The sequence below is a fragment of the Athene noctua genome, chromosome 5 (genome assembly GCF_965140245.1).
Source record: "Athene noctua chromosome 5, bAthNoc1.hap1.1, whole genome shotgun sequence".
NCBI classification, from domain to species: Eukaryota; Metazoa; Chordata; class Aves; order Strigiformes; family Strigidae; genus Athene; species Athene noctua.
Window position 1 is genome coordinate 2,132,107 of NC_134041.1, and position 26,107 is coordinate 2,158,213.

Here is a 26,107-nt window from a genome sequence, read left to right on the forward strand (position 1 = left end):
GAAGTCTGGATATGCGAAATCTGGTATATTGCAGTGCAGGTTGCACTGGGACCTACAGTTATTTACTAGGTGATTATTTAGAGTCACTTTATTTTAGTCAATTGTAACTTTTTACATTTTTGGAGCTTGACTGGGATACTGCATCACACTTGCTTCTAGCTGCATTGCAATAATCTCTATGTGACATGGACCTGGCTCCATACTGATAAAGCAGCTGTTGCTTTCATTAAAGCCATTACAAAGGTCTAGTTGTGGTGTCCCCAATAATAATTCGATAATTGGCTGTTAATTTTAATTACTCACCAGATGAGCGTCTTGATAGGAGAAAAATGTGTACATGTTCAGTCAAACAAAATAAACATATTTTCAGTAACAACTGGCCATTTGGGTAATGTGATAAATGCAGAAATACTTTGCAGTGATGATTAATTTATAATCCTCATCAATTCAGTGGGAGTAGGGTATAGTTAATGTGATGTCATTCTCTAGATAACGCCTTTTAATGACTTGTTTATATATATGCGTTCAGTGTTACAAGGTGGTGAGCCCACATTTTTTAATACTGGAAAGCTGCATTCTCCACTTGTGAAGCTGTTTTTCAGGCAGAAGATGTACAGTGCCTTCAAATTCCTGTTTTACTCTATTCTCTAGGTCTTCAGCACTGCCAGGGCAGTAGCAAGCTACTCAGTCTTCTCCATACTGTGAGGTACTGCAATCACATGATGCATAGCTGTCAAGTTTTAATGGAAGTAAAATATAACCAGAAGAGTTTGTTATCTACTTGGAAGCACAGTCTGATTATAGAGTGAAAAAGCCAGAAAAGACAACAGGGTTGACCATGAAGGAGAAGTGGCTCTGACAGTGAGACAAACACAGTTTTTGCAGGTATTTTGTAGCCATTCCTACACAGACAGTTCCAGAGAAATCCCAGGCAAAGGTGACAGTGCTCTCAGGGCTGAGCCCCGAAGGGAAGGTGGGAATGCAACCCCCCTCACCCCTCTCCTGGGGTATATTAGGCATCATCTGCAGAGAGGGGTTATATTTATCTGTTCTGCCACATTCCTGCCTGGATCAGAGTCTTCTTTTTGTTCCAGATGAGATAAAACGTTTCAAGTGTCATCACCGTCGCTTGTTTTGGGAACACAGTAAAACTATTACCATAATTTAAATATTTCTTCAGGTTTTTGACAATGAGGGAAAGGACGTGACGCCCCGTCCGCTCTTCCATTCAGATCCCACTGCAGCTGTACCCAGGCAGGGCAAACTCTTGGCATCAAGCTCTTACTTCGGGGGCCACAGGATCTGGTTTTCTCTCTCTTTTTCCACGCATCAGACATCAGGAGTGAATGCTGGTTTAGGTTTGCTCTCAAGGTGAGTCAATACGCTGTCTCTTAAACACTCTCACGGAGTTCCTACCCTGCAACGGCCACACATCTGGCTCTTCAGAGGTTGGGAGCTGGAATAACTGTGCAGGGTTAATAAATGATACTGTGTTGCCAAAATACAAGAAAAGGAAATAAATTTCCTTTAAATTTTGAGGAATGGTAACAAATAGAATGAATGGAATTTGTCAGTGCTCATGACTGTGCCATGCCAATACATACAGGTGAAAGCAGACTGCAACGCGCACTTCTGTGGTAATTTCCCATTTTATTCCAATTCTCCTTCCTAAACCACATTTTTTTTAATAAAACATACCAGAATGGCCCATTTTTTAGGGATGGTGACGAATACCTCACAGCTCAGCAAGGCAGACACCCAAACGGCAGGTTTTGTAATGGTTGGGCCTGCATAAAAGTTATGATGGAACACACCTGTGTGACACTACGCTGCCTTAAAGGTAGAGGAGTTGTGTTCTGGTTGTCTGAGCAAGGCTGTACAGCGGCGAAGGGGCATCTGCACCTCGGTAAGATACTCCCTTTAGCTATTTCAGATGCTCTCTGCCTTCCCCAAGCATGTTTTTTTTTTTTTCAAAAACTGGAATCTATCAGTACCTGCTTAGTTGAGGGTATGGAAAAATGCTCTGGAAACAAAAGGATTGGTTTCAGCAGAGAGTTCCATGTTTCTTTTAAAGTATTTTGTCAGTTTTAATGATATTTATTCAATACAGACAACCCTCTTTAAAAACTTGACTCTTTCAGTTCAAATATCAAAATATTGTTAACATAGTAAGAATCCTCTCTTTAAACTAATTTAAGCAAGTTACCTCTGTGTGCATATGTGCATCCATTTCACAAAATGTTCTTCTACAAAAGCTTCTGAGTTAAAATTGCTGAATTACATCTTTCACAACTTACTGGCTTTCATTTACAAACCTTCAGTACAGAGGGAATAAACAAAGTCAATGAACTCGAGCCATTTTATGTTCAGGCTGACAAATTCAATTAAGTCATGGAAAAGAAAGTAAATAACTATTGTGTTTCAAATGAAAAATAATGAACCACATTGCTTTATCCGGTGGTGTGTACACATCCAAATTGTATGGAGAGGAGATGCTATTTGTTTAGTCAAGGGGACTAGTAAAGTCAGCACTGGCAAAAAATGCGAGTTAAAGAAAAGCATTATTTACCGTTTTTGCTGGCAAAGTTAATGCCGTTGTGATTTCTGAGGAGAATAGATTGCTCTTTAAGAAACTAGCTTTCTGTCATGTTTCCTAGGCTGGCTATTAAAAAGGATCATCTCAGAGGTAGGGATATTAACCAGGAGCAAATATACACAAAAAAATGCCTAAAAAATACAAAGTATCACCTGAAAAATAAACACATCCTTTCTGGAAACAAGCCCTCTTCGTTTAAAAGACAAAATGAAATCAATTAGTTTTAAATACGAACCTTAAAAATTGTCTTTTTCCCATGCCTTTTGTCTAATTGTTCACACTTAGCTTTTGAGGAAGCGAAAAATCTGCTTGCAAACCTCCCAACAGTACCTAAGTTTTTTACTTCTAGTTACCACAGCTATCCCCTCTATGAACATTACCTATTTTTTGTTAACAAGCTAATCCTTCAACCGAGTTTCTTGTGCGTTTTCAAAGACATTTCAGCGCATGCAAAGCACCAAAGGATCTGGTTGAGAGCAGCCTGTCTCTGGGTATGTGTTATCGCACAGTAGGTAACCAACGCCTCCCCTTATTATATGCTAAGAAAATCTGAAAGCTCAACAGCTTCTTTTCCATCAGCTATTTAATGCCTCAGGATATGCTGTCAGAGGAATTCTTCCTCTTTAAATCTTTTTTAAACCATTTCATTATTTTCCTTCCTAAGCCTTCTGTGAGTTCTTTCACGACGCGAGCATCCCCTGTATGTGCTCTTCCAGTCTTCTGTGGCTGATCCTGATAACAGCGCTGCTATTTTTGTAGTGCTTTGCTGACTGACATCTGGACTCTCACACACTATTTTCTGCTTATTTCTTTGTTACTGAAGGATGTATGGAAGCAGCAGTACTTCTGTATCAAACGCATCAACAACGGAGTCCATACTAGACGAAATAGTAGAACCTGGCTCTCGACAAGACACAACTGTTAGCTTATCTGGTAAAGAACATACGCTGTATAATTATAGATTTAAACTGGTCTTTGGAGCACTGTGATTTGTGAGACACCGCAGCACGTGCCTGCGAGATGCCCCACGCTTCAAAGCGACCCAGTGCCTCACAAGTTTTGGCTTTTAGATATAAATTACTTTTGATTTGACTGCTTTTAAATTTAGAGCAGAAAAGGTTTCGCTTGTTAACCCCATCTAATTTTTCAGACGTGCAGGTGAGGCGAAAAGAAATAAAAGAAGAACTGACAAGAGAAGACTTAGGAAGAGAATCGATATTTACCTCACAGAGACGGAAACTATCTGGATATTGGCTGTGCCACCTGCTGTGGTGTCCGTGGAATCAGAAGATGCTGGAAGAGTTCAGTATGTATGCTGGTTGTTGCGTACGTGCCTGTAGTATGCTCAGCACACCCAGTTTCTGCTGATTACAAAGTCCTGAGCAGGCTGCTCATGTGCAGGTTCAGCGTTCTGACTGCTACAGTTGGTCATTTCACCTTTGTTTAAAGCTGTATTGGGCTTGAGTCCTCTCTTTTTGACAAGACAGCCTGAATTCCTTACAACCCCCATCTGTTGATCAAACTCACCCCCTCTTTCACTGATCCATTAAGAAAGATTAGCAAGAGCAGGGGATGGTGACAAGAGAACACACAGAGGATGGGGGAAAGAAAAGATGAAGTGTGGTATACATGAATTACACAATTTAATTTTAATGGAAACACTAAGAAATTGCAAACCTCTGCACTGACTCTTGCGTGTAGCTTCTTTACAGCTAATCATTATTAATGACAGAGATATAAGCACACTAGGCAGGCCTTGGCTTCCTCTGAAGCTCTTCACAGTGCTTCTAGCTAGCAGAAAACCTCACCCCACCGCAAGTGACCTTGCCTGTTAAAATACTGCATCTCCCCTCAGTGGCATCTAGTGTTTCCAGTTCAGATTCTCCTCCCTGGACTACCATGAACTTTGGTAGGGAGTTAACCCAGAACACCCAGTTTTTTGGCTTTCTCCAGGAGCTGAGTGGGACAGAGTGCAGCAAAGTTCTCTCCTTGATGAATGTCAGACTGAGACACTTGTCACACAGCTTTTGGAGACGTAAGCCCCAAAGCCTGAGATGCAGCATAGTGCGGTTGGCAAGTCAGACAACTTAGTTAAGGAGTTTTCCTGCTAGTATACACATAAAGTTCACGGTACGACTCCAGCCCCCCCCCGTCTGTGAATCACACTGCTGTGATTTTTGGGGAGAAGGAAGAGGAAGAGCATCCTCTGAATGAGACTTAGCTGGTGTACGCAGCACATATTGCCAACTGTATGGGAAGAGGAATGCTTCCTGAGCACAGAACATATCTAGGTCTGCTGTTAGAACAGTGAAACCAAATCATAGAAAACATTTCACAATTCCTGCTGTCCATTCCTACAGAACCTGAGGGCTGGACAAAAACAGAAATGTACTAGTTTAATTTTTGTCGCTTGGATTCACTCCCAAGTGATGAGAGCTACGTATGGCTGAACTCTGAGTTCCACAAAGTGCAAAGGTCATTGGAGTAGGGGATTTTTCCTGCCCTACAGGCCATTTCTGGTTTAGAACAGCATCCTAAGGTCAGAAATAGCTGCTGAAAGATGACACATAGACTGAAATAAAATCTAACAATCCAAAAAAACCCCTGAAGAGTAAATTTAACGGCATGGAGTAAGTATGGTCTCCTGTTCAAACTTGAGGTTAAATAACACTGAGAAGTTGAATGCAAGTGGTTTTTTCAGAAAGTCAGTGTACACTTTTGTTTTTCCCCCCGAGGGAGCGGAATAGGATTTATGTTGACATTTGCAAAAATAGACCTGGCAATGATCGCTTTGTAGAAAAATGATGCAAACCATTAACGGAGCCGTAAAGAACAAGGAAGTGCAATGTGACAAAATCATCATGGAAGATAAAGGTAAACTTTCTGAGTACCGTGTAGGAAAGGCTCTCATTTACTGCACTGTACCCTTGGCAGTTGGGTTTATTATTGCATTTAGTTTATTTATTAAATATGTATTTGGGAAAACTAGCATACAGCTGGATCGTGGGACCTCAGAACACTCCCCACACACAGGCCAGATACTGAGGAAAAGGTTTTTTTCTTTCCTCCATCTCTAAGCAGGAGAAGATGTTTCCTCAACTTTCATTTCAGACTAGTGTGATTTGCAGTGGCCTCTTCTGCCCCTCCTAAAACTTGAACATTGGTACTGGTGTGCTGTATCCATTGCAATAAAATAGTCATGACGTAGCTGAGAGCTGCTGTGTCTCTGACAGCAGAGCTGCTTCTCAGGAGGTAGAACTTCACTTAATACGCAGCTACACTCTTGAAATATGAAAAGACACACTTCCCTTTTTTCCCCTTAACTTTGCGGTGACACCGGTTTCTATTTCTAGTTGCCACAATGCAAAGAAGAAAACCTCTGTTACAAGATTTAAAATCTTGGGGAAAGCAGAAAATCTTGGCAGTCTCACAAGACAGATGCAATTTTACAAAATGTTCAACCTCAGTGCTCTAAGAAAATTACAGAGGAGTATCTAGGTTTTAGATGTGCGTGCTGAGCTTTGCCTCGCTACGGACATTTTTTTTTGTGTAGGAGGCCAAAGAAAACTACGGGGAATGCTGTTCTAAACATTTTTCCTTTGTGTTTGCTAGCGTATGTAAAATGAGTGGAAAAGAATAAAAGGAAAATAGACATGAATCTGATTTGAAAACCTCTTTCTTGTGTGCCTTGAGCACCAGCAAGGCTCATTCCAACCACGTTTGAAAAGCCGAGCGCACAAAGGCGAGGCTGTGGAGCCTTGTTTGGGGGGGCAGATGGCCCCTCCGAAGGGGAGCCGTGCACCCAGAAGACCCCGGTGCAGCTGCGGCCATCACAGAGCAGCTGTCACTACAGCCTTGTGTGCCCCTCTGCCCAACAGAGTGTAGTACAAAAAGTAAACCTCTGCTCAGCTGTACATGGGCCTTTATAATAATGGATCAAACCAAGAAACTTGCATAATAGGGTGTTATTCATTTCTAGGGCTGATGGCCACTTCTTGGGACTTGTACGATTCATTTAACCTGTCAGAAATAAAACCTACACAAAAGCAGAAGGTAGCAGAGCTACGACTGGGAAAAGCAGCAAATCTCACACACCCAAAAACCACAATCAGACTACGTCTGTCTCTTCTGACAGAGGTAACATTTTTTCCAGGTTTACATTTCTTCCATGTTTTTCATCCTCCTAAACCATGCGGATCACTGTGTTGTGTGAAGAAAGTGCTTGGTCTGCCTGTCTGGGCACTTGAAAGGGAGTTTGCTAAAGAATCTTGTACAGTGCTGTCAAAAATGATCTTAAATAATCAGTGACAAAGTTTGCTGGTACTAACTCACTTAGGACAGTAGAAGCAAAACACTAACTGTGAAAAATTCCAGAAGTATCTCATCATACTGAATATTTGAGCAATAAAGGAAAACAAAGCAAGAAAAATTAATAGTGGGAGTATTTTTTGATTATGATAGCTCTTCTATGATTTTTGCAGGTGAAGGAGGAGGAGGGAAAAGAAATCCCCCTGACTTTTATGTGCAAAGTATTTACCACGTTAAAACTCTTTTTTCCCATATTATCTGTTGTCAGACAGCACAACTTCTACAGTGATTGCGGAAGGTGCCGTTCTTGCCAGAATCCACAAAGAGGAAGAATGCCGTTCAGAAGCTATATTAACCTCAGAAAACTTTCAGCAGGATTTATTTTTCATGGAGAGGATTCTAATGGAGAATATTTTTCAACCCAAACTTGCAGCTTATCGGCAGCTTCCTGTCCTTACAGGTTTGTTTCTTACTGGCTGCCCCATTTTCAGCATGAGGCTTTGCGTGGTATTGAAAGTCATGAAGTTACGTCCCTCACTGAATGTCTTTACAGACAACAAGTCGTTTAAGAAACAGACAAAGCAGGAGAGTGTTTATGAAGATATCCGTGTGAACTGTAACAGCCATCCCCACCATACTTGGTGGAAGAATTGAATAAATGAGTTCTGAGCTGGCTCATCTCCCTTTTATCCCCTCAAACTGAGACTTACTCAAAATATGAGTCAAACTTGTTTCCTGACAGTTCAGATAGATACAGATTAATCTGATACTTCTCCAGCCATTCTTTGCATTGGAATGTCTTTTACAGTTTTTTTACAGGTTTTTTTCCTAAGGAGACTGATGGTGAACAGAAGTTTTAGCCTGATAGACGTTCAGTGTCTAACACAAGCACGTTCACTGCAGGCTGTAAGAGGCATTACCTGGACCCAAGTACTAAGTAATATTTTACCTTTTACAGGAGTTCCAAGTTAACACAGGATTCAGAAAAAAAAAGGCAGATCCACACTTCTTTTATCATATCCTACCTCTCTCTTTGTGTGATAGAGAATTTCAGTTTCTCAGGCAATGAACCTGTTACATTCTGTCACTCTTCAGGAACTAGCTGTAGCTGGAGCACGATACCGGCCTGGAGGACTTTTGTTCTGACAATATGGCAGTTATTGTGTTCTGGTTTTGTTAACAGTGATCAGAGATCCATCTATGATTTGCACATTATGTAGAATAAAGGGGGTGAGTAAACAAAAAATACTTAGCAAATGGCGTCTAAAAATATGCTCTATGCTTAATTTTCTCAAGCAATGAGCAATTTATTCCAGCATCATGTAACTTAGTTACAGTGTGGCAGCATCAATGCCCAAATGTGGCTCTTTAAAATTTGGCATCTAACTTGAAAAAAATCCCTGTTTAAACAAATTTTTAAATATGAGAGAGTAGAAACATTCCTGGTGGGGGGCAGACATAAATTCTCAAGTTGTTGCTGGGTAACTAAATCCACTCATTAAACACCTGGGGCATAACTGGCACACTACAGCCTGATCCAGCCCCCTTCTATGTCCCTATCAATATTTTAGCCACAGTTTTAGAAGTTAGGATGTCTTAAGTCCTCGCATCTTCACTACTTTTTTTTTTAATGCAAAGTATTTGCCAAAAGGGCAAATTTTTCTTCTGATGTGAACGACTGGAGTTAGATATGTGAAATGTTACTACTCAGACTCTACTGTATTTGTGCATTTTAGACCCTGGCATTACAACAGACACTAGTGGTACATCAGCAGCCAGGAAAGACGCTAAACACGGGGAGCGTGACAAGGAAAAGAAGAAGGAAGAGCAGAAGGAAGGGTTCATTGAGCCATCAGTTCTGTCAGATCTCAAGGAAACCCCAGAAGAAATTGTACCTCCCCGACTGGAATGGCTGTGGTCATACATGTGTGATTTAACTAATGGTCACAGCGTGAGCAGTATGGCTTGGAGCAAAGCAAACCCAGTGAGTTAACAAATCGCTGCTTCTCAGCTGTTTACAAAGTGGTATAAGCAATTGTTGGTGTAAATAAATTCCTGATGTTGATGTACTTTGTTGGGAGGGATGTCAGAGTGATGGATTCCCCCCAACAGTCAGGTAGGTTGCCTTTGCATCCCACGCTGTATTTTGTCCTTCCACATAAAAATATTGCTGCATTATTCTACAGCTTGGACAACTGCACTAGGCCTTTCCTGTAAGTGTATCACAACAGCTTTAACTGGTCCAGAATTTAATTTAATTGGTCCAGTTTACCATGGGCAGTCACCTGAACAACAATGTTAAGATAACAGACTTGGTCTGTTACAGAACTGAAAGTTGAAATGTAAACTCCTACTATTAAACTTTATCACCATCGATGGAGTTGGTTCATGATAGTTTAGATACCACATCCTTGTTTCTAAGAGTAATCTGCCAAAAAAGCAGCATTCATCAAACTCTTTAAGGATGAGATGCATAAAAACCAGCAGAGGTTTCTGTGCAGCTGGCCCAGGTTTATTGAATACTGTTTTGGTGGAGGTCAGAATGACTCTGCCACCTCCACTTTCAGAGTAATGCAAGGCTCAGTTTCTTCCAGCAGAGTTCTCCTATGGCCACAACAAAAATAATGAATGGAAGGAAGGTAAAAAGCAGGTGAAGATGAGACATAAAATCAGTAAGAATTCCCCAAGGGAAAAAAAGAGAAAAAATAAAGACCATTTTGTACTGTTAGTACACCAGATCCCCAGACATTACAAAGTTGGCTGCATTTATAGACTTCAGTCTTAGACTTATAGGGCAAACAAATGCCTACTTTTAAAGTGTTAGTTTCACAAACGACTTGTTGTGTGTAGGAAAAAAAAATAAATAAAAGGAGTTGAAGACTGAAGTCTTGCTGCTGTTTCTTACTTTTGCTTATGAAAACAAACAAAATGGAATTAACTGGACTCACTGCAGAGAGCTAAAAGCTCAGAGTTTGATGTGGTCGCTGAACCTCCTTTTACAGCTAATGTTGAGAGAGAAAAGTGGAAGTATTATTACCTATCCCATTAAATACTGCACATTAAACTGTGGTTATAGAACAATGTATATTCATCTCTGGAAAGAGACGTTATTTTTATGATGGCCAGGGAGGGGGGATTGCAAACACAACTGATAGTGACTATGAATGCACTTTTACTTGAACCAGTTTCCAGCACTCTAGAAATTCTGAAATTGTGTTTTTCTTGTGTGTTACTCTACTTGCCTATGACATGAGCGTTATTTCTCCAGACTTTGCTCTGAGAGCAATTGTTAGCAGAAAGCTGCCTTTTAAAAACATACGACTGAACTTCAACTTAAACTAAGATATATGTGTTCATCTTTTAGGATCTTTTAGCTGTTGGTTATGGAGCATTTAATTTTAAAGAACAGAAGAAAGGCTTGGCTTGCTGTTGGTCACTGAAGAACCCCACGGTAATGAGCAGCCAGTTTATTTTGTTTTCCTTCAATGCCTTTTTCTGCTGTACTATTTCTGCTTTATTTATTTCCCCTTTCCTGTTTCAAAAAGCAAGACCTAGCCAGCAAGGTTGAATTTGCTAGCCCAAACCACACATTTCTGGAAAATTGATTCCAACTGCAGTACCTAGCAACGTGCTTAAATCCTGACCCAAAGGAAGCGCCTGTAGGAAGCGGTTTAGTTTCTGCGCCCGCCCGTCCTCTCAGTTGATGCTGAGCGCCGACTGTACTGGTGGTTTGGTAACGTGGACATCTGTTCACAGGAACTAAACTCACTGCACACAGGCCACCAAACAACTAACAGATGGCTACAGCTCTTGGGTAGTACCAGTCTGTGCGAGGCAACTTAGCAACGCAGATCTTGGTAGCCCGTTTCCAATCCCTACGATGACCTACCCGAGACTGGAAATCTGTTTTGTTATTACTCTGGGTAGATCCAGGTGTGCAGAAATTGGTTTTTAGACTGGCAAAGTCTTGAGCGCAGCAAATGTAAAAATAAAGCCATTTACCTTTTGGTTTTCAAAATCTACAGAACTTTCGTTCAATGATTCCAAACTCTCATTACAGAGAACGTATGTATTTTAAATTTAAGCATTATCCTTTCCAATCCATTTTCTATTGTACCATGAAATTCTGTTAGGCTGAAGGAAAAAAAAAAGTATATAATAGAATTATCTAATCTAACTTCGCATAATACTGTCAAAAAGACAGTAGATTTTGTAGATGTAACATTTACACCTTTACATATCCCTTTGAAAACCAATCCTTTTCAAACTATCAATTTTTTAAAAAATGTTGGAAATCCCAGCTACAAAGTAACACAATAAAACCCATCTGATTGCCGTCAAATTACACAACTTCAGTTTGATTTGTTCTACAAACTTCACTTGGCCAAAACTGTGTATTAATCTAAATCACACAGCGTCGAGTCTTTGCATTATTAATTTAAATCATGCAGAGTCGAGTCTTTGCATATTTATCACATTAACAACAATCAAATACTCTGATTCCCTGATGTCACCATAGTCCCCGACATCAAGAAGTAAGACCTGGCACACACACTGAAATGCAGATCTTTGCAAACTAACACTCTACTGTTTCCCATTTCAAGAGCTTGGTGCAGTGACCTTAAGGATTCAATCTTACAACAAGAGCTGAATCAGTTCTTTGGTTACATGGAGAAATCACATGAAAATCGTGGTTTACAAATTACCCGAAGGATGTTAGATTGCATTTTATCTTCAGCTAAGTGTCTGTAATCAGAAAGGTACTTACTTTCTTATTACAAGATAGAAAACAACCAGATAAATTTTCTAAAATGCCAAGTTTGTTTTAAAAAGAAAACAAACAAATCAAAACCCTCACACTGTACTCACACAGCTGAATCTTAGGGAACTTGGGTTTTAGGTATTTCGTTTGGAGTAGGCCCATCTAACTTCTTTTACAGTGTCATATTTCAGCACAGTCTTTATTTTTTTCCTAATTTTATCAGTTGCAGAAAGAAATAAACAGAACTATTTAGAATATAGCACCTAATTTCTGTCTAGAAGTAGCGACTGTGGTCATCAACACTTCAATTTTCCGGCAGAGCCTGGCAATTTGGTATCCAGTGCTGAGAAGACTGGGGTAAATTGAGAAACTAACTGATAACATTTTTTGTATTTTTCTACTGGTCAGTGGCCAGAGCGTATTTTCCAGTGTGAGCACGGTGTTACTGCTTTGGATTTTTCTACGGCAAGCCCAAATCTTTTAGCAGTTGGAATGTACAATGGTTCTGTCGCAATCTATAACGTACGGAGCTGTAAGGACGCCGCGCTTTTGGACAGCAGGTAAGGCTGTGATTTCCCCATGATTCCTCCCACCCTGGTCACATCTGAGCAAATAAATTAAAGAATAGCCACAGCTGAGGGAATAGTAACAGTCTTGGTAAGTAAGGCTTGTGAATGCCAAGGATGCCATGCAATTTTTTCCATTTTCGGCTTTTGTCAGTATCCTCCAAGGTTTGACTGGAAATGCCTACATCAACAATAACCTCAAATACTAGAAGTTTCTGGAGCAAAACTACTGACACAAAAATTTATGATAGTGCATAAATGCCTGGAAGGGTCAGAGTGAGCCAGCCAGGCTTCTCCCATCCACCTATTCACACTGATACAGCCAAACCCTCCGACACTGCCATCACCCTCTATTCTTATTTCTATGGTAAATGTTTACATACTTTAACACCACTGCTCCTTATGAAGCTCTCTGTGCTGTTACTGTGCATACAAAGCGACTGCCTCATGTTGGAAAGGTGAAACTAATGAGTACTATGCTCTGACTTCTTAAGAAAATGCAGCAAGTTACCACCATGTATCATTTTACACTCCATGTACTAACCAGGACAATCCTGCCCCAGGTAATAAATCCTTAAGGGAGACCAGTGTTAGGCTTTGGTGTTTTCTCACTGATTCCACTTGCCCAAAATGGAGAGAACATCCGAATAGGTGAGGGATAAGCAGGAATTCAGAAGAAAAGGAGAGTGAGGGGGTGATCAGGGAGACATCTGCCCTAAGGGGCAGCTCCGCAGGTGCAGATTGATTTCATGATTCAGGTATCGATGAAAAGTGTGTCAGCAGATAAACAGTGCCCTGAAACTAAATATCAGACATGTTTGATAAAAGGAACATTTTCCTGGAGAAAACAGCCAATGTTCAAATTTCTTTTTTAAAGAAAAGCTAAACACTTCTGTCATTGAGACTTGATGTTTCTTACAAAGTGGAAGGCTGATTATTTTTCAAATATACTGTCTTGTCTTTGTTCATGTATGATTTAGCATGTGCATCTTTTGTCCCAGGGAATCCGCAAATAAACATACGGGTCCTATATGGCAACTGAGGTGGGTGGAACAGGACAGAGAGGCAACAGGAGATGGCAAAAAAGAGACATTAATCTCTATCTCAGCAGATGGCCGGATAACCGAGTGGCTTATACAGAAAAGACTAGATTGCACTGGTAAGCATTTTCCCCTGCAGCTTTTCTGCAGAGGGATAATACCTGAAATTGCAGTTGCGACATTTTATTTCAGGTGACATTCTTTCTACCAGTTATCATACACAAAACATTTAAGAGCTGTTGAGAATTCCAAAGCAGCATGAGTTATTCATAGCACTGTCACAGACCTGTTTGACAAAAACTTTTGCTATTTGCACAGATCTGATGAAAATAAAGCGAACAGAAAGTGAGAAGAAAAAATTACCAGGTGGGAAAGAAAGGAAAAAAGAAGTTCTGATATCTCAACAGGCAGCTGGAATGTGCTTTGACTTTCATCCAAAGGTAGGCTCCAAAAGTCTATCCTGGCTAACATATTATCCAGGAAAACTGTGCAGCAGGGGTGAGATCCTCAGTTGGAGCTACTTTAATATGCACTAGCCTGGCATTTGGCACTGGTATTTACAGCATATTTAGTTCTGAAACAAATTCCTTCTTAGCTAATAACAGTTTCACCCAAAATGGATCATATGTAAACCGAACAAGTAATCCCTCTCTGGGAACAACACTGTCACTTCAGCCGTGTTACTCACGTTTGCTTTGGGCCAGATCCTAGGGCAGCTTTCCTCTGCGTGTTGGTCAAATCAGTGAGAATTTGACAGTGCAACATCCCCCGAGTCTAGGACTTAGATGGCCACACTTCCCCCCTTTATCCAGCTGAATATTTAGTCCACAGAGCACCTGAAGAATTCATGCGTTTGCCAATGTGAGTCGCAGAAAGTCTGGGATTTTCAGCAGTCAAAAATCACAGCATCTGTTCTGCATAGATGGAGAACATCAGGACGTTTGGCACTGCTCTCCGTACCCCCCAACACCTCGGCAGCACACGTGCGGGCAGCCCAGCGCACAACATCCTGGCAATCCACCTCTGTTCTTCAGAGGACTGTCACTGCCAAACTCCTCCAGTCCTTTACAGATTTTTGGAGCAGTAATAAATAGATTAATCTAACATAGGCTTCTTTTACCTTTCTTTCAGGATGCTAATTTTTATCTTGCTGGAACAGAAGAGGGTCATATCCACAAGTGTTCCTGTTCATGCAGTGAGCAGTTTCTAGAGACGTACAGAGGCCATAAGGTGAGTGATACACAGAAAAAGTAACGACAGCAGAAACTGTTCAATTAAGGTCACAAATGTAATCGTTTCTTTGCTTATATTTACTAAGCAAAACATCTGCAACAGAAGAAACATAAATTTATTTTCTTATATTAGGAATAATTTCCCATAGCATAAAGCGTCACAGTTGTACAGGATTATTTTCTACACTATAAAGTGGGGATTTTTAAAATGTAATTTATTAAAGTTTGTACTATAAACTCTTTTAAAGCTTTAGCTCTGGCTTTACTTTAAGGAAACAATCAGTAATCTGGTTGTCCTGCAAAGCAGAGTTAAACAGTCTTACTGAAAGACTGCAGAACTTTGACAGCACCTCTTTCTTTGAAAGTCTCTGCATCACCCAAGAAGCTGCCCTTTCAGCATCGGCTTCTCATAACAGCCGGTGAAGGGACAGAATCAGCCAAATGCTTTTTATTCCTAAGATCTTCCCTGTCTTATCACATCTGCTGCATCCTAATTTCCTACAGGTACACATAACACAACACTGGTTTTGCTATTAAGGGCAGAGGATGGTCAGGGATTTTGATGAAAGGTCGCTTTTAAAAACCATCCTGTGAGTCTGTAGCTCTCTGGACTAACACAAACTTCTTTTTTCTCCCCAAACACCAAGGGTCCAGTGTACAAAGTCGCTTGGAATCCCTTCAGCACCGACACGTTCCTAAGCTGCTCTGCAGACTGGAGCATTATTTTATGGCACCAGGATTCCCAAACGCCTGTGTTAACTTTCACTTCCATCCCTGCTTTTGTTCATGACATTATGTGGTCTCCAAAATCAGCCTTCGTATTTGCAGCAGTGAATGAAAGCAGAGTAGAAATTTGGGATCTTAGTGTCAGCATGTAAGTAATTACTTTTCTCAAAGATCTGAAACTTAATGGCACAAAGACTACACGTTATTGCCTAATGAGTATTGTTACCAGATCATGACAGCTCCATGCCATTTGCTTGCTTAGTTATTGCCAGTGTTGTATTTTGAAATACTTTTTCTAAAAGCAGATGGTAGTTACCAGAGAATTGTGATTATAAAACAAGGAGCTGGATGCTTCATGGAACTGATAAAGGGTGAAACTGCCTTTTTTCTGAAATCACAGGTTCTACCACTGCCATAGGTAAAAGGAAAAATAACAAAACTGAGCTATAATACTTTGGACCTTTTGTAGGGATAAGATGATCAGAAGTTCTCCTACCATGTTTTCCCAGTGGTGCACACTTTATGCGCAGCTTACTTAATCCCTGGCCTTGTACTGTTGGCCTGTACTATTTAGTATTAATGACATCATAAAGCCTGCAGTGGAGTAGGAGGCCCACCAAATCTTGCAGGACCAAAAAGCAAATTATTCATTTAATATTCACCACCACCCCCATATTAGGCAACAGGACAGATTTTAGGCAACCGGGATATTGTCATTAATAGCAGCTGGGATTTTTGTCCTGGAAGAGACCAAACAAAACACTGCTTCATTTCTTAGTTTTTGAATTAATCTAGAACATAACAAGTAAAACATGCAACATTTTCAGGCCTGCTTTACTGCTAGACTTCACAGGATAGTACCCTCGGGCAAATGCAATCTTACCTCTTAATTCTTGCCTCTGCTGGACTGCAGCTTGAACCCCGTCACCTCTTGCTTGGCCAAGCCAGGAGCAAAATTCACATCTGTCCTCTTTGCCAAGACCACCGACTGCCTCCTGGCAGGAGACACTCAAGGGGAAGTCAGTGTGTTTGAGCTGCACAACCTGCCTGCTCCCCCCAGCGATAAGGTACGACTCACTGGGAGAAGGTGGTGCTCCTCAGAGGCCCGCATGCTTGGCTGCCACTTCGTTCCTCAGAAAGGGGTTTCTGCTAATAAATACCAAAATAGGTGCAATCAGACATGATTCCATAACCTGGCTGAAAGCTGAGGTGGTTCCTGGTCTCCTTCATGCCATACCCCTAGAAACTTGAGGAACAGGTAAGTCAGTGTCAAACTTCAGGTTTCACTGGATCGCAAATCCAGAGGTTGGCCACAGATGGGTTTGGGAGAGGCACTGGGGCAAGGGCAGGAAAGTGGTGCTTCCTCCAAACGCGGGGACACACACAGCAGGACGCCCTCACCTGCTGAGAAGGCAGGCACGACCTGCCCTCTCCTGGCCACCTCCAAGATAGCCTCGCCGTGGCAGCAAACCCGCTAGCCCTCCGGCTCTGCACTGCCTTCGGCCCCGAGCACCCACTGCTTACCCCACTGCGGGCTGTTCCGTCCTAGCTGACAGGCGAGGATTTGACTTGCCTCAGGACTAGGTTCTGTTCCAATCCTACCATTGCACAGATTCTCTCTCAGCTGCAGTGTACAAGCTGCCAACCGGGCATCCCGTTTCTGCATAAATCTGGGCTAATTTACACCAAAGCTCCTGCCGGGTCCAAAATCCTGACACTACCCTGGGTATCTCCAGGATCTACCTGCCAGTGGCCTGTGGCCCCAAACTGCGCTGCTCCCTCTGTCCTTCCAGCTCTGAGCGAGTAGCTTTGGCTTTATGGGACTTGGCTTCCCAATTTGTAAAGCGGGCCTGGTACTTCGTAAAACCCCTTCGGAGTTACATGGTGCGAATCACTAAAGGTTGGAGAACAAAAATGCTGATGTTGATCTAAGCTTCATTCTTAGGGTATTAAGCACTAATAACTCACAATTTTTAGCACATTTTAAAATGCTGGTAATTACCAGCCTTGTTTACTAAGTGCTGTAAGCCATCAAAGATATTTCCTTTAAAAACTATGTGAGGCCACTGTTGCTAAATTTAGAAAATAAAATTAAAATAAAATAAATTTTTTCCTACAAATCGCCACGAAGCAGCCCAAGTCCTCTGAGCAGAGTTCTTCTGTTAATAAGAGTACAGGGAGAATTTTCTGGGTATGTCGCCAGAACAGGACTGAAAATATCAGTGCTCAATTTCACAGATTTTGGGCACGTGGCATAAGTGGCCACTGAGTCATGGAGCCTCATTAGCACCATCCATCTTCTTCACTCCCCTTTCTGGTAACAGCAGGGTCTTCCTCAGCTTAGGTCTGCACAAGGCTCAGCACAACAGGGGCTGTGCTACAACTAACGCTAAGGGAAATGATCACTTCACGGGCGATTGGACCGCTACCATACGTGTATCATCTTGAAAATTAATTTCCTTCATAAACAAGATATACGTTTGTAATGCTGCTAAGCGTGGCGCTACACGTGCCATCCAAAGAGGCTTGTTTTCAAGGAGCACTGTTAGAGGGAAGCACAGTATTAACAGAATTCCCAAGAAGACAGTGATCCGAACCACCTTCGCCTGCTTTCTGGGTGCTCGTTGCACAAGCAGTTCCGTTCTCAGTTCATAAACAAGGATTTTGGATCACTGCATGTCTTACACTGCAATTACACTCTCATACAGCTCTTTTTTTCCTCTTGTTCTACAGGTTGATACCTTAAAGGACATAATTGGTCCTGCTGTAGGTCTTTAACAGCAGCTAGACGATAGCCCTTCTCAGCTGGTAAACAGCAAGAAAAGATTTATGGTAGCATTAACATCAACTGTTCTTTTTCAATCATTAAAGTTTCTCTTTGAAACCATACTCGTTAGAAACTTCTTTCAAATGCTATAAATCTCCCCCCTCATTAGACATGGCCTTCCCTGTAATACCAGTAAGAAGCGTCTCCATAGTCTTTTCTCCTTGGGTTTTTTTTTCCTCCAAGGTCTCTTCTCGTTGGGTTACTCAAAGAGCAAAAATGCCAAAGTCCTTACCTGATGTAGTCTGTATCTCCCCTGTGGAATCGTGCAGTAAATGACCGGCCTTCTGATCAGAGCCATCCCACCCGCCACCGCTGGGGCTGACGGCCAAGCTCTGAGGGGCACCAAGGGCTCCTGCGACCTGCAGATCAATCTCACACCAGGCAAAAGCCGAGACCCACATTTTCAACCCCCCAGCAAATCAGGATAATGTAAAATCGCAGTTTCAATTCACTCTGTTCCACAATGACACTTTTCAGAAAGCTCCTCACAGGAGCTAACAGCGTGGTACCGGAGCAAGGATTGACTTCTGCAGCTCCAGCAGCCAGCTGTGCATTTTTGGGGATCTCACCACCTCCCCATGCCCAGCCCTGGCAGCTGGAAACCTGCTGGGAACGCTTGCTCAGGCCACACCGGTTGGAAGCTGGCAGTGCTCAGCTGGCTAAGCTGTCTTTTTGGGGGCCATTTCAGAAAAAACAGCAAAAAGCACCCAGCGAGCCACAGCGGGGTCTCTGAGGCTTCTCAGAGACTGCTCACTGGATGATGGGGCATCGCTACAGAAGAGTAGTCAAGACTACGATCTAGGCTTAGGCCTATTGCCTGGGAGTGCAGCAGGGCCGCCCGGCGATACAAAAGCCTGGCTCTGCCTGCCCACTGACAGAGGCAAGAGCTGCCTGCTCCTGACAGCACGGTGGAGCGAGACGTGTGTTTTATAGATACAGAACATTCAGACTCTCTCATTAGCCTGACAATAAATGTCCGACATTTAAACACATCACTGAAGTTAAGGATCATTTGTGATGCATTAACATTCACTTCCTTCTGCGTTTGGCACATTTTACAGTGAACATGCAAGCTTACCCTTGACATAAAATTAATCTTTGTGCATTTCAAAGACAGACACATTAGGGTGAATCATGTGTTAATCATTATTACAAATCTGAACAAAATACACCATATATTTTCCATCGGTGGTTATGACTGTTTACTTACCGATGGCACTGGTAAAAAATGAGCTTTCTGTCAAGGCTGTAACACATCGTAATTCACCCTGCACATCGTGTAAACTAATTAACTGTAACATTATGGTGCTGGAAAACACTTGTGGTGCTAGGAAGAGTTAAAGATCTCCAAAGTTCCTCATGTATTTTGTTCTTAAGCATGGAATTTCTGACCTCATAATTGTCAAATTTTCTCCTTAAGGCATTTTATTGCAAGAACTTTTTATAGACAGCAACTGTAGCCAACAACATCCGAAGCAATAGGAAGGGACTTTTCTCCTGACTGATCTACTGGTCCCAGAGCAGAGTAACATCACTCCACGCTACTTTGGGGAACCCACTTCTGTCTTTCAGGTAGTACCAAGAGGAAAAGGATGGCCAGGACACCGATCTGGAGCTCTTTTGTGTCTTGTTTAGAGACTCTCCCTCTCTTTTCCATGCCTTTTCAGACAAGGGCCATACCCACAGGCCTCACTGCAGGCTGTGCAGGGGCAGTAGAGCTACTCCACTGGATCGAGTGGCTGTGAGGCGAATACCTACGGACCCGAGTTGTCAAACAACTACTCTGCTCTGTACAGTTTACTACAGCTCCAATGCTCTGTGTGCTGGGGGATCCACATCCTATTACTCGGCACACCAGGAATCATAGTAGGACGTTTGGAGGCTTGGAAGCTGATACTTGCCACAAAACCCGCCTCAGTACCTGGTTTTCTCGTGGGCATGGGACCAGCAGGTTCCTCTGATGTGTCCACAGTTGCCAGCTTGACCAGGGGGTGCTTGGCTAGGGAAGGCAGCAGGGGGTAACGAAGAGTAAACAACTGCCGACATCACTGGAAGGAGCTAACTCCATTTTAGTTTGGGATCACTCACAGAAAAAGTCCCAACATTGCTTAAACTGTGGCAATGGGCACAACTGGGCAACAGGCTACGGTAGCACAGCTGTGTGGGAAGCACACAGAGACAAAACCCATTATCTGCAAATCATGTAATAAACACCCTTTCACTTCTGCAGAACATACACATTAATGGCATTGATCTAAGCCTGTACCCTATAAACATGTTATACTACACGTGTTCCTATAGTAAAGCTGTTATACCGTCCTAAGGAGTCTTTAATACCTGACCAAAATCCCAAAGCACTTAAAACACTACCGGAAACAAGCGATTAACTTGTTTTTAGCAAACATTAAGTCATCCTCAGAACGAGCCCTTACCCAGCGGAGCGGATGGGCCCTCAGTATAAATGAGAGGATTTCAGCCAAACTCCCCACCTCGGCTCTACAGCTCCCTCCTGCCCTGCCAACACCCGGCCTGGGCGTGGGGCCGCTGCAGAATGAGGGCTGCGGTGCTGGCGCTGGCCTCGCTGGCTCTCCTGGCCACGGCCTGCCAAGGAAGAGGCGAAGGAAACACCGTGAAGCTCTGCGGGAGGGACTTTGTCAGAGCCGTCGTCTTCACCTGCGGCGGCTCCCGGTGGAAAAGGCATTTGACTGATTATCACCACCTGTTTGGTAAGTACTAATTAATGCGTTATCGCGTACCTCTGAGGGGATTTGGAAGCACCCGCTCACCTGCGGGCTGTACCCCAGCTCCTGCCGCTCCCCCAAACACACACATCTCTGGCACAAAGGGCTTTGCTCTGAGGCAGCCAGCGAGCTGCTGCAACCTCAGCTTGCTCGGCTGAGCTTAGCGCTACATAAAAAAACATTTAAGATTAAGGTTTCCCAAGTCAACCCAGGAATGAGGAGCGAAGCCCAAGGCTGCCACTGAAAATCTGTGTGTCGTGACATTTTAAATGTCAGAGACAAGCTTGGCGGCAGTCAGTGCAAGTTTTTTTTAATCTTGATCTTCAACCGCTTTCCCCACTAGAAACCAGAAACTTTATTACAACTTAAGAATATTATAATTAAAATATGTTGAATATACACTCTGCAATTTAAGTAACTTCACATGGTGTTGTATATATTTATATTTTTAGAGAGAGTCAGAAAATTCAACCATTACATGCACTGCTAAAAACCTGTACTCTGATAGCTTAAAGTAACTAGAAAACATAAAATAAATGAGGCAGATGACAGGAACAGAGGCTTTCTACACTCTCAATGCAGTAACATCTGCCTGTTTTGAAAATTCTGTTGTAGCAGCAGCTTTAAACAAACATAAAAAGCCATGCCACCTGCAACACCCTACCCGAGTCCGTTAAAGGAGAAGAAACCCCTGCTGCTAAATTAAGCTAGAGAACTACTGTACCTTTGTAAACTCCACAAGTCAGTGCCCAGTAGTACTGCAGTACTTAAATTATGCTCAAAATTCACATGTGTTTTAAGCGGGAACATCCAGGAACTCTGAAAATGTGGGGTATCTGATGCCTTAACATAATATCTGCATTTCAGGAAACCCACAAGCAGTTCCAGATTAACATGCTGGTCAAGCACCACCTACACACCAAATAATGGTTTTACTCTTCAAAGCAAATACATCAGTGTAAGACTGATAAGACAACTACTCCTCCCAAGAACACTCTTCAATATAAATCCATAAATTACTGATTTTTACATGTTAATCACAGAATGTGTGCATTGCATATCCATTTTAATACTGCCCTGGTGGGAAGTTGGGGATTTGGTACATCAGAAATGTGGAGGATAATACTTTCAGCTCCCTGGCTGTAGGCTGGTCTGTTTTTCTAGTAAAACTAAGTATCACTACTCATGATTCCATGACCTCTAATTTTTAGCTTCTGATTTTTACGTGACAGAGAGTGAAAGTCCCATGCCCTTCTCAGAAGAAAAAGGTTATGCTGACTCCTCAACATACACAAACCAGAGACTGGAGATTGACACGGAAGAAATCCACAACATCAAGCCCGAGACAGAGCAAGACCTGCACCGCACCAGGAAAACATCTATGCTAAAAAAGCGCGAAGTAGCCAAGTTGCTTACCACATCCTGCTGCAGCATCGGCTGCAGCGAGAGAGAGATCAGTTCCCTATGCTAAAAGGCAGCAGACGCTGACGAGGTTCAATGTCACAGCCTTCATGCATTAAAATAATCATGACCACAACGATTTCAGCTGTATTCTTTAATCGTAGCTTTATTCTTTGGAGTGCACTAGGGAGTAAAATCTGAATGTTAAAAGTTGCAGTGCAAACCAGTGAACGGCTGCAGCGACAGTTCAGGCTGGGTTGTCTGGGTTCCACAAAGCGTTTACAGCAGTTAAACTTTTAGTCACAACTATTTCTTCCCATCTAACTACTGTTCTAGTTTCAGCTTTGCACATAAAATGTAATAAAATAAGCCATTTCAAACACTATGGGGCTGAGCTAGTCTTCTCCAAGCAGAACTAACCACTTTCTCTGGGCCACCTTCTCTGTGATCAGGACTTTTTCTCGGGGCTCTGGGGCAGGCAGGCCAGCCCCCGGCGAGCAAAGCTCTACCCTTCTCGCCACAGAGCACACCCAAGATAACTCTGGGCCCAGCAGGAAGGTTTGGAGGGATCCCTCCATGCCCTAGGCAGGGCAGGGGGATTGCAGCACCGAGCTACTGTGTCTGGACGCGACACAGCACTCGTCTGCAACACAGCGTGTGCACAGAGATGGCTCCACGGGGCCTGACATAAACCTAACTGCCCACAAACACCATTTACAGGGATAAAAATGCTTTTTTTTTTTACTTTCCCAAAATCCCTCTGTGGTTTCTACTTGGGGATCATGTAGTGAGGGCAGATTCAGGGAGAAAAAAGTATTACAGGGATACTCAGTTCTCAAAGCAGCTAGAATCAGGTGCAAAAAGGCATTTCACAGAGAATTGCTTCCCACAGAAAGCTCTGGGAAATACAGTTATTACATTCACTGCCAAAAAAATTCTGGTAACCACATTTCAAAACAGGTGAAAGTTGCCTTGGTCCTTCACAACTGTTTTCCACAACAGGAACAGGAAGAGTTAGGCTGAAGGTTCACTTCTGCTGTGAAACTTAACTACCTCCTTATTCAAAATAGACAGCATAGACATTTGCCAGAGCAAAGAGCGAAGCGTTCTTGAACACATACGACGAAAACGTATCGCTCGCAGGATCCCACAGGCACCTGCTTGCGATCTGCATGCTCTGCTCATTCAGCTGCCCAATATGTGTCACCACAACAATCTTGTACCTCGGTATCATAAGGTCTTTTACCCGAGCTTTAATAACCTGCAAGAGAAAACCACGTTTAGACACAAGTGCCAAGCTCTCTTTACAGGGGATGCTCAGGGATTTGGCTTTCTGGGACAGGCAAGTGCAAGCACCGCAGTACTGAGCCCTTGCAATGACAATCTTTGAACTGCAGCATTTGAAACACCTCCTGCAAACTCCCCCAGCCCCACCGACAGGTGGCTTGTACACCGCTGTGGTCGTTTCACAAGAGAACCAACACAGCCCTCTGCTAAAAACAGGCACACCATCCTGCTGGACTAGAGAAATGCCAGCACAGATGGTAAGGAAGGAGCTGCTGTGTGTGAAGACCACATTCTCCTCCATGTGCTTTCAGTTACCTCATGATTACAGAGGCGAAAGGGAGAGCAGGCAGTATGGGGTTTTTTTTAATGCTGTTGAGCTCTTCTGGACCAAATTAGGTGAAAGAATAAAGGGTCAAGGTAGTGTTTTCTCAGCAGTTTAACTGATGAGGAGCTTGTACATGCATCCCCACGCGGAATGCAGCCACTAATAACTGGCCTGTTTTGGAAAGTTCTGATACATGCTTAGAAGTTACTAATGGCATTTCTGGATGGGGTAATCACAGCATGGAGTTTTTACTGAACCGTGTGCTTGGCCACCGTTGCTCGAACAAACACCATCCTTAACCTCGTATAAACCTGCACACGCCTCAGAGCAACTCTTGACGCATATTGATGGCTTCCTCCAGCATTTGTTTTACACTTTATATTTATATTTGGGGCCCTCCCCACCCCGACACCCCGTCGAGGCCTGCACACAAAATGGCCGCCTCGCGCCTCCGGCACGGCAGTACCTCAGCCATGTCCTTCGCCATGTCCTTGCACCGACCCGCCTCGTAGTGCTGCTCCCTCAGGTAACTCCCCAACACATCCTTCAGGATATCATCCACCACCGCCACCGGGAAGCGTTTGGGGGGACCTGTGAGGCAGGAGGTGAGTTTAAAGTCGTTTTGGTTTTTTTTTCCTGAAGGAACCCCACCACCGCGCTGAAGCCTGAGGAAGGCGCTTCGGAAGTTCCCTCAGACTTACCTGAGCGCGGGTCTCCGCCGGCCGTGCCGCCATGCATCCCCGCACCGTTGCTAAGGGCGGCGGCCAGCGCCGACCTGCGGCCGCCGGGAGGCGGTACCGGCTCCCGGCGGCCGCAGGTCGGCGCTGGCCGCCGCGTTCCCGCCCAGCCCTAGCGGGTGTCGCCGCCATTTTCCGCTTCCCCCCCCCCCCCGCCTCTTCCTTCCCGCCTCCATCTCCCCACAGTCTCCATGGCTCCCCGTGGCCTCCCCACAGATCCTTTATATCCTCACGGCTCCTAAGGGTCCCTGCAACCTCCACAGGTCGCCATGGCTCGTGTCTCCCCACCTGTGTCCCGATGGCTTCCTCCGCAGGTCCCCACACGCTGTCCCCACAAAGTCGGTCTCAAAATAAACCTCTAAGATTTAGTTTGAAGTTTTAGAAGGCAGGCACTCTTTATTGCAGCGCTGCATGAACGGAGGGGGGGGGGGAATCCTTCTGCCAAACGTGATACGCTAAAAGTTTATCCTTTATATACCTTAAAGACATGAATATTTATAACATTTTCCAAGACATCTCCACCTTTCTGCCTGTTACATTTGCGTCATGCTGGCGTTGCAAAATTATACATGCACGGGGGGTCTCAGGTGGTCGTTTGGGGAGTTAGCCCCCCTACTCCTTTTGCCTTTTTATGATCACGAGTTTTTTGAGAACAATTTATTCTCCTTGGATGTTTCCCATCTCTGTTGTCCGGCCGAGATGTTCTTTCTTATCCGCTGCCTTTGAGCATTTCAGCCAGGATGTATCTGTTGTCAAAGTGAGGGTATTTTCTCTGTACATTTTAATCACTCAGGCCTTGTTAAATGCAAAGTTTGATAAAACAATTTCTTAATATTTAAGGTATAATGGATCACTAATTGTTACAGGACTCAACTTGCAGGCACCAGCTGCTCGCAGGCATCCACAGGCGCCCGTGATCCCTTGGGATGCCCGTGGACCCCACAGGTCCCTTCAGCCCCCCTGGGCACCCACCTGTGCCTGCAGCCCCCCTGTCTCCTCACAGCCCTGACGTGTCCCCGTGGCCTCCATGGGTCCTCCTCAACTCTCACGAGCTCCCACAGCCTCGGTCCCTCATGTCCCCGCAGCCCCCATGTATCCTCTCGAGCTCCATCCGTCCCCACGGTCCCTGGGGATCCCCACGTGTCCCCACATGCCCACCCCGACCTGTCCCCAGGCCGGGAAGCTGCACGTAGCTCCAGCAGCGATGACATTTTGGGCTGGGGACACGGCAGCCCCTGACACCTCAGCCCGGCTCCTCCGGCTGCTCCTGCTCGTGCAAGCAAAGCTCACTCGAACAAAGTAGTGTTTTACAGTTTTCATTTATTTTCAAGGAAAAAAAAAAATCACATTTAAATTGCAACTCAATCGGGTATTTAATGTAGTTCTTATGTATAGAATTAATAAACTTTGTTCTGATGTGGGGATTTATTTGTTGCAACATTATGCATGGTAAATAATTGCATATTCAAGATTTTGTGAAATGGGTGACGGGGAGAATGGAGGAGAGACATTTATAAAAAACATTATTTACAAAAATGATATCCACATAGTCGTATTCT

At 43.5% G+C, this 26,107-nt stretch overlaps 3 protein-coding genes across 3 annotated transcripts in view; 2 read left to right on the top strand and 1 right to left on the bottom strand.

The window, feature by feature from the left end:
* Window positions 1–18,144, top strand: part of DNAI4 (dynein axonemal intermediate chain 4) — a 24,830-nt gene extending 6,686 nt beyond the window's left edge. The window contains 12 exon segments of the mRNA XM_074906013.1: window positions 6,576–6,635; window positions 6,638–6,733; window positions 7,173–7,364; window positions 8,641–8,888; window positions 10,269–10,355; window positions 12,075–12,226; window positions 13,234–13,391; window positions 13,591–13,712; window positions 14,404–14,502; window positions 15,152–15,378; window positions 16,144–16,315; window positions 16,317–18,144. Of these exon segments, the coding sequence (XP_074762114.1) occupies window positions 6,576–6,635; window positions 6,638–6,733; window positions 7,173–7,364; window positions 8,641–8,888; window positions 10,269–10,355; window positions 12,075–12,226; window positions 13,234–13,391; window positions 13,591–13,712; window positions 14,404–14,502; window positions 15,152–15,378; window positions 16,144–16,315; window positions 16,317–16,682 (1,979 nt within the window). The 3' untranslated portion in view covers window positions 16,683–18,144.
* Window positions 18,145–20,351: 2,207 nt separating this feature from the next.
* Window positions 20,352–22,269, top strand: INSL5 (insulin like 5). The gene is made up of 2 exons (XM_074908060.1): window positions 20,352–20,783; window positions 22,031–22,269. The coding sequence occupies exons 1-2, from the start codon at window positions 20,519–20,521 to the stop codon at window positions 22,267–22,269; spliced, it is 504 nt and encodes a 167-aa protein (XP_074764161.1). The 5' UTR covers window positions 20,352–20,518.
* Window positions 22,270–22,338: 69 nt separating this feature from the next.
* Window positions 22,339–24,680, bottom strand: DYNLT5 (dynein light chain Tctex-type family member 5). The gene is given in 4 exon segments (XM_074907114.1): window positions 22,339–23,460; window positions 24,278–24,402; window positions 24,513–24,614; window positions 24,617–24,680. Coding segments are annotated over 4 exon segments (495 nt in total). The 3' UTR covers window positions 22,339–23,256.
* Between the last annotated feature and the right edge of the window lie 1,427 nt (window positions 24,681–26,107).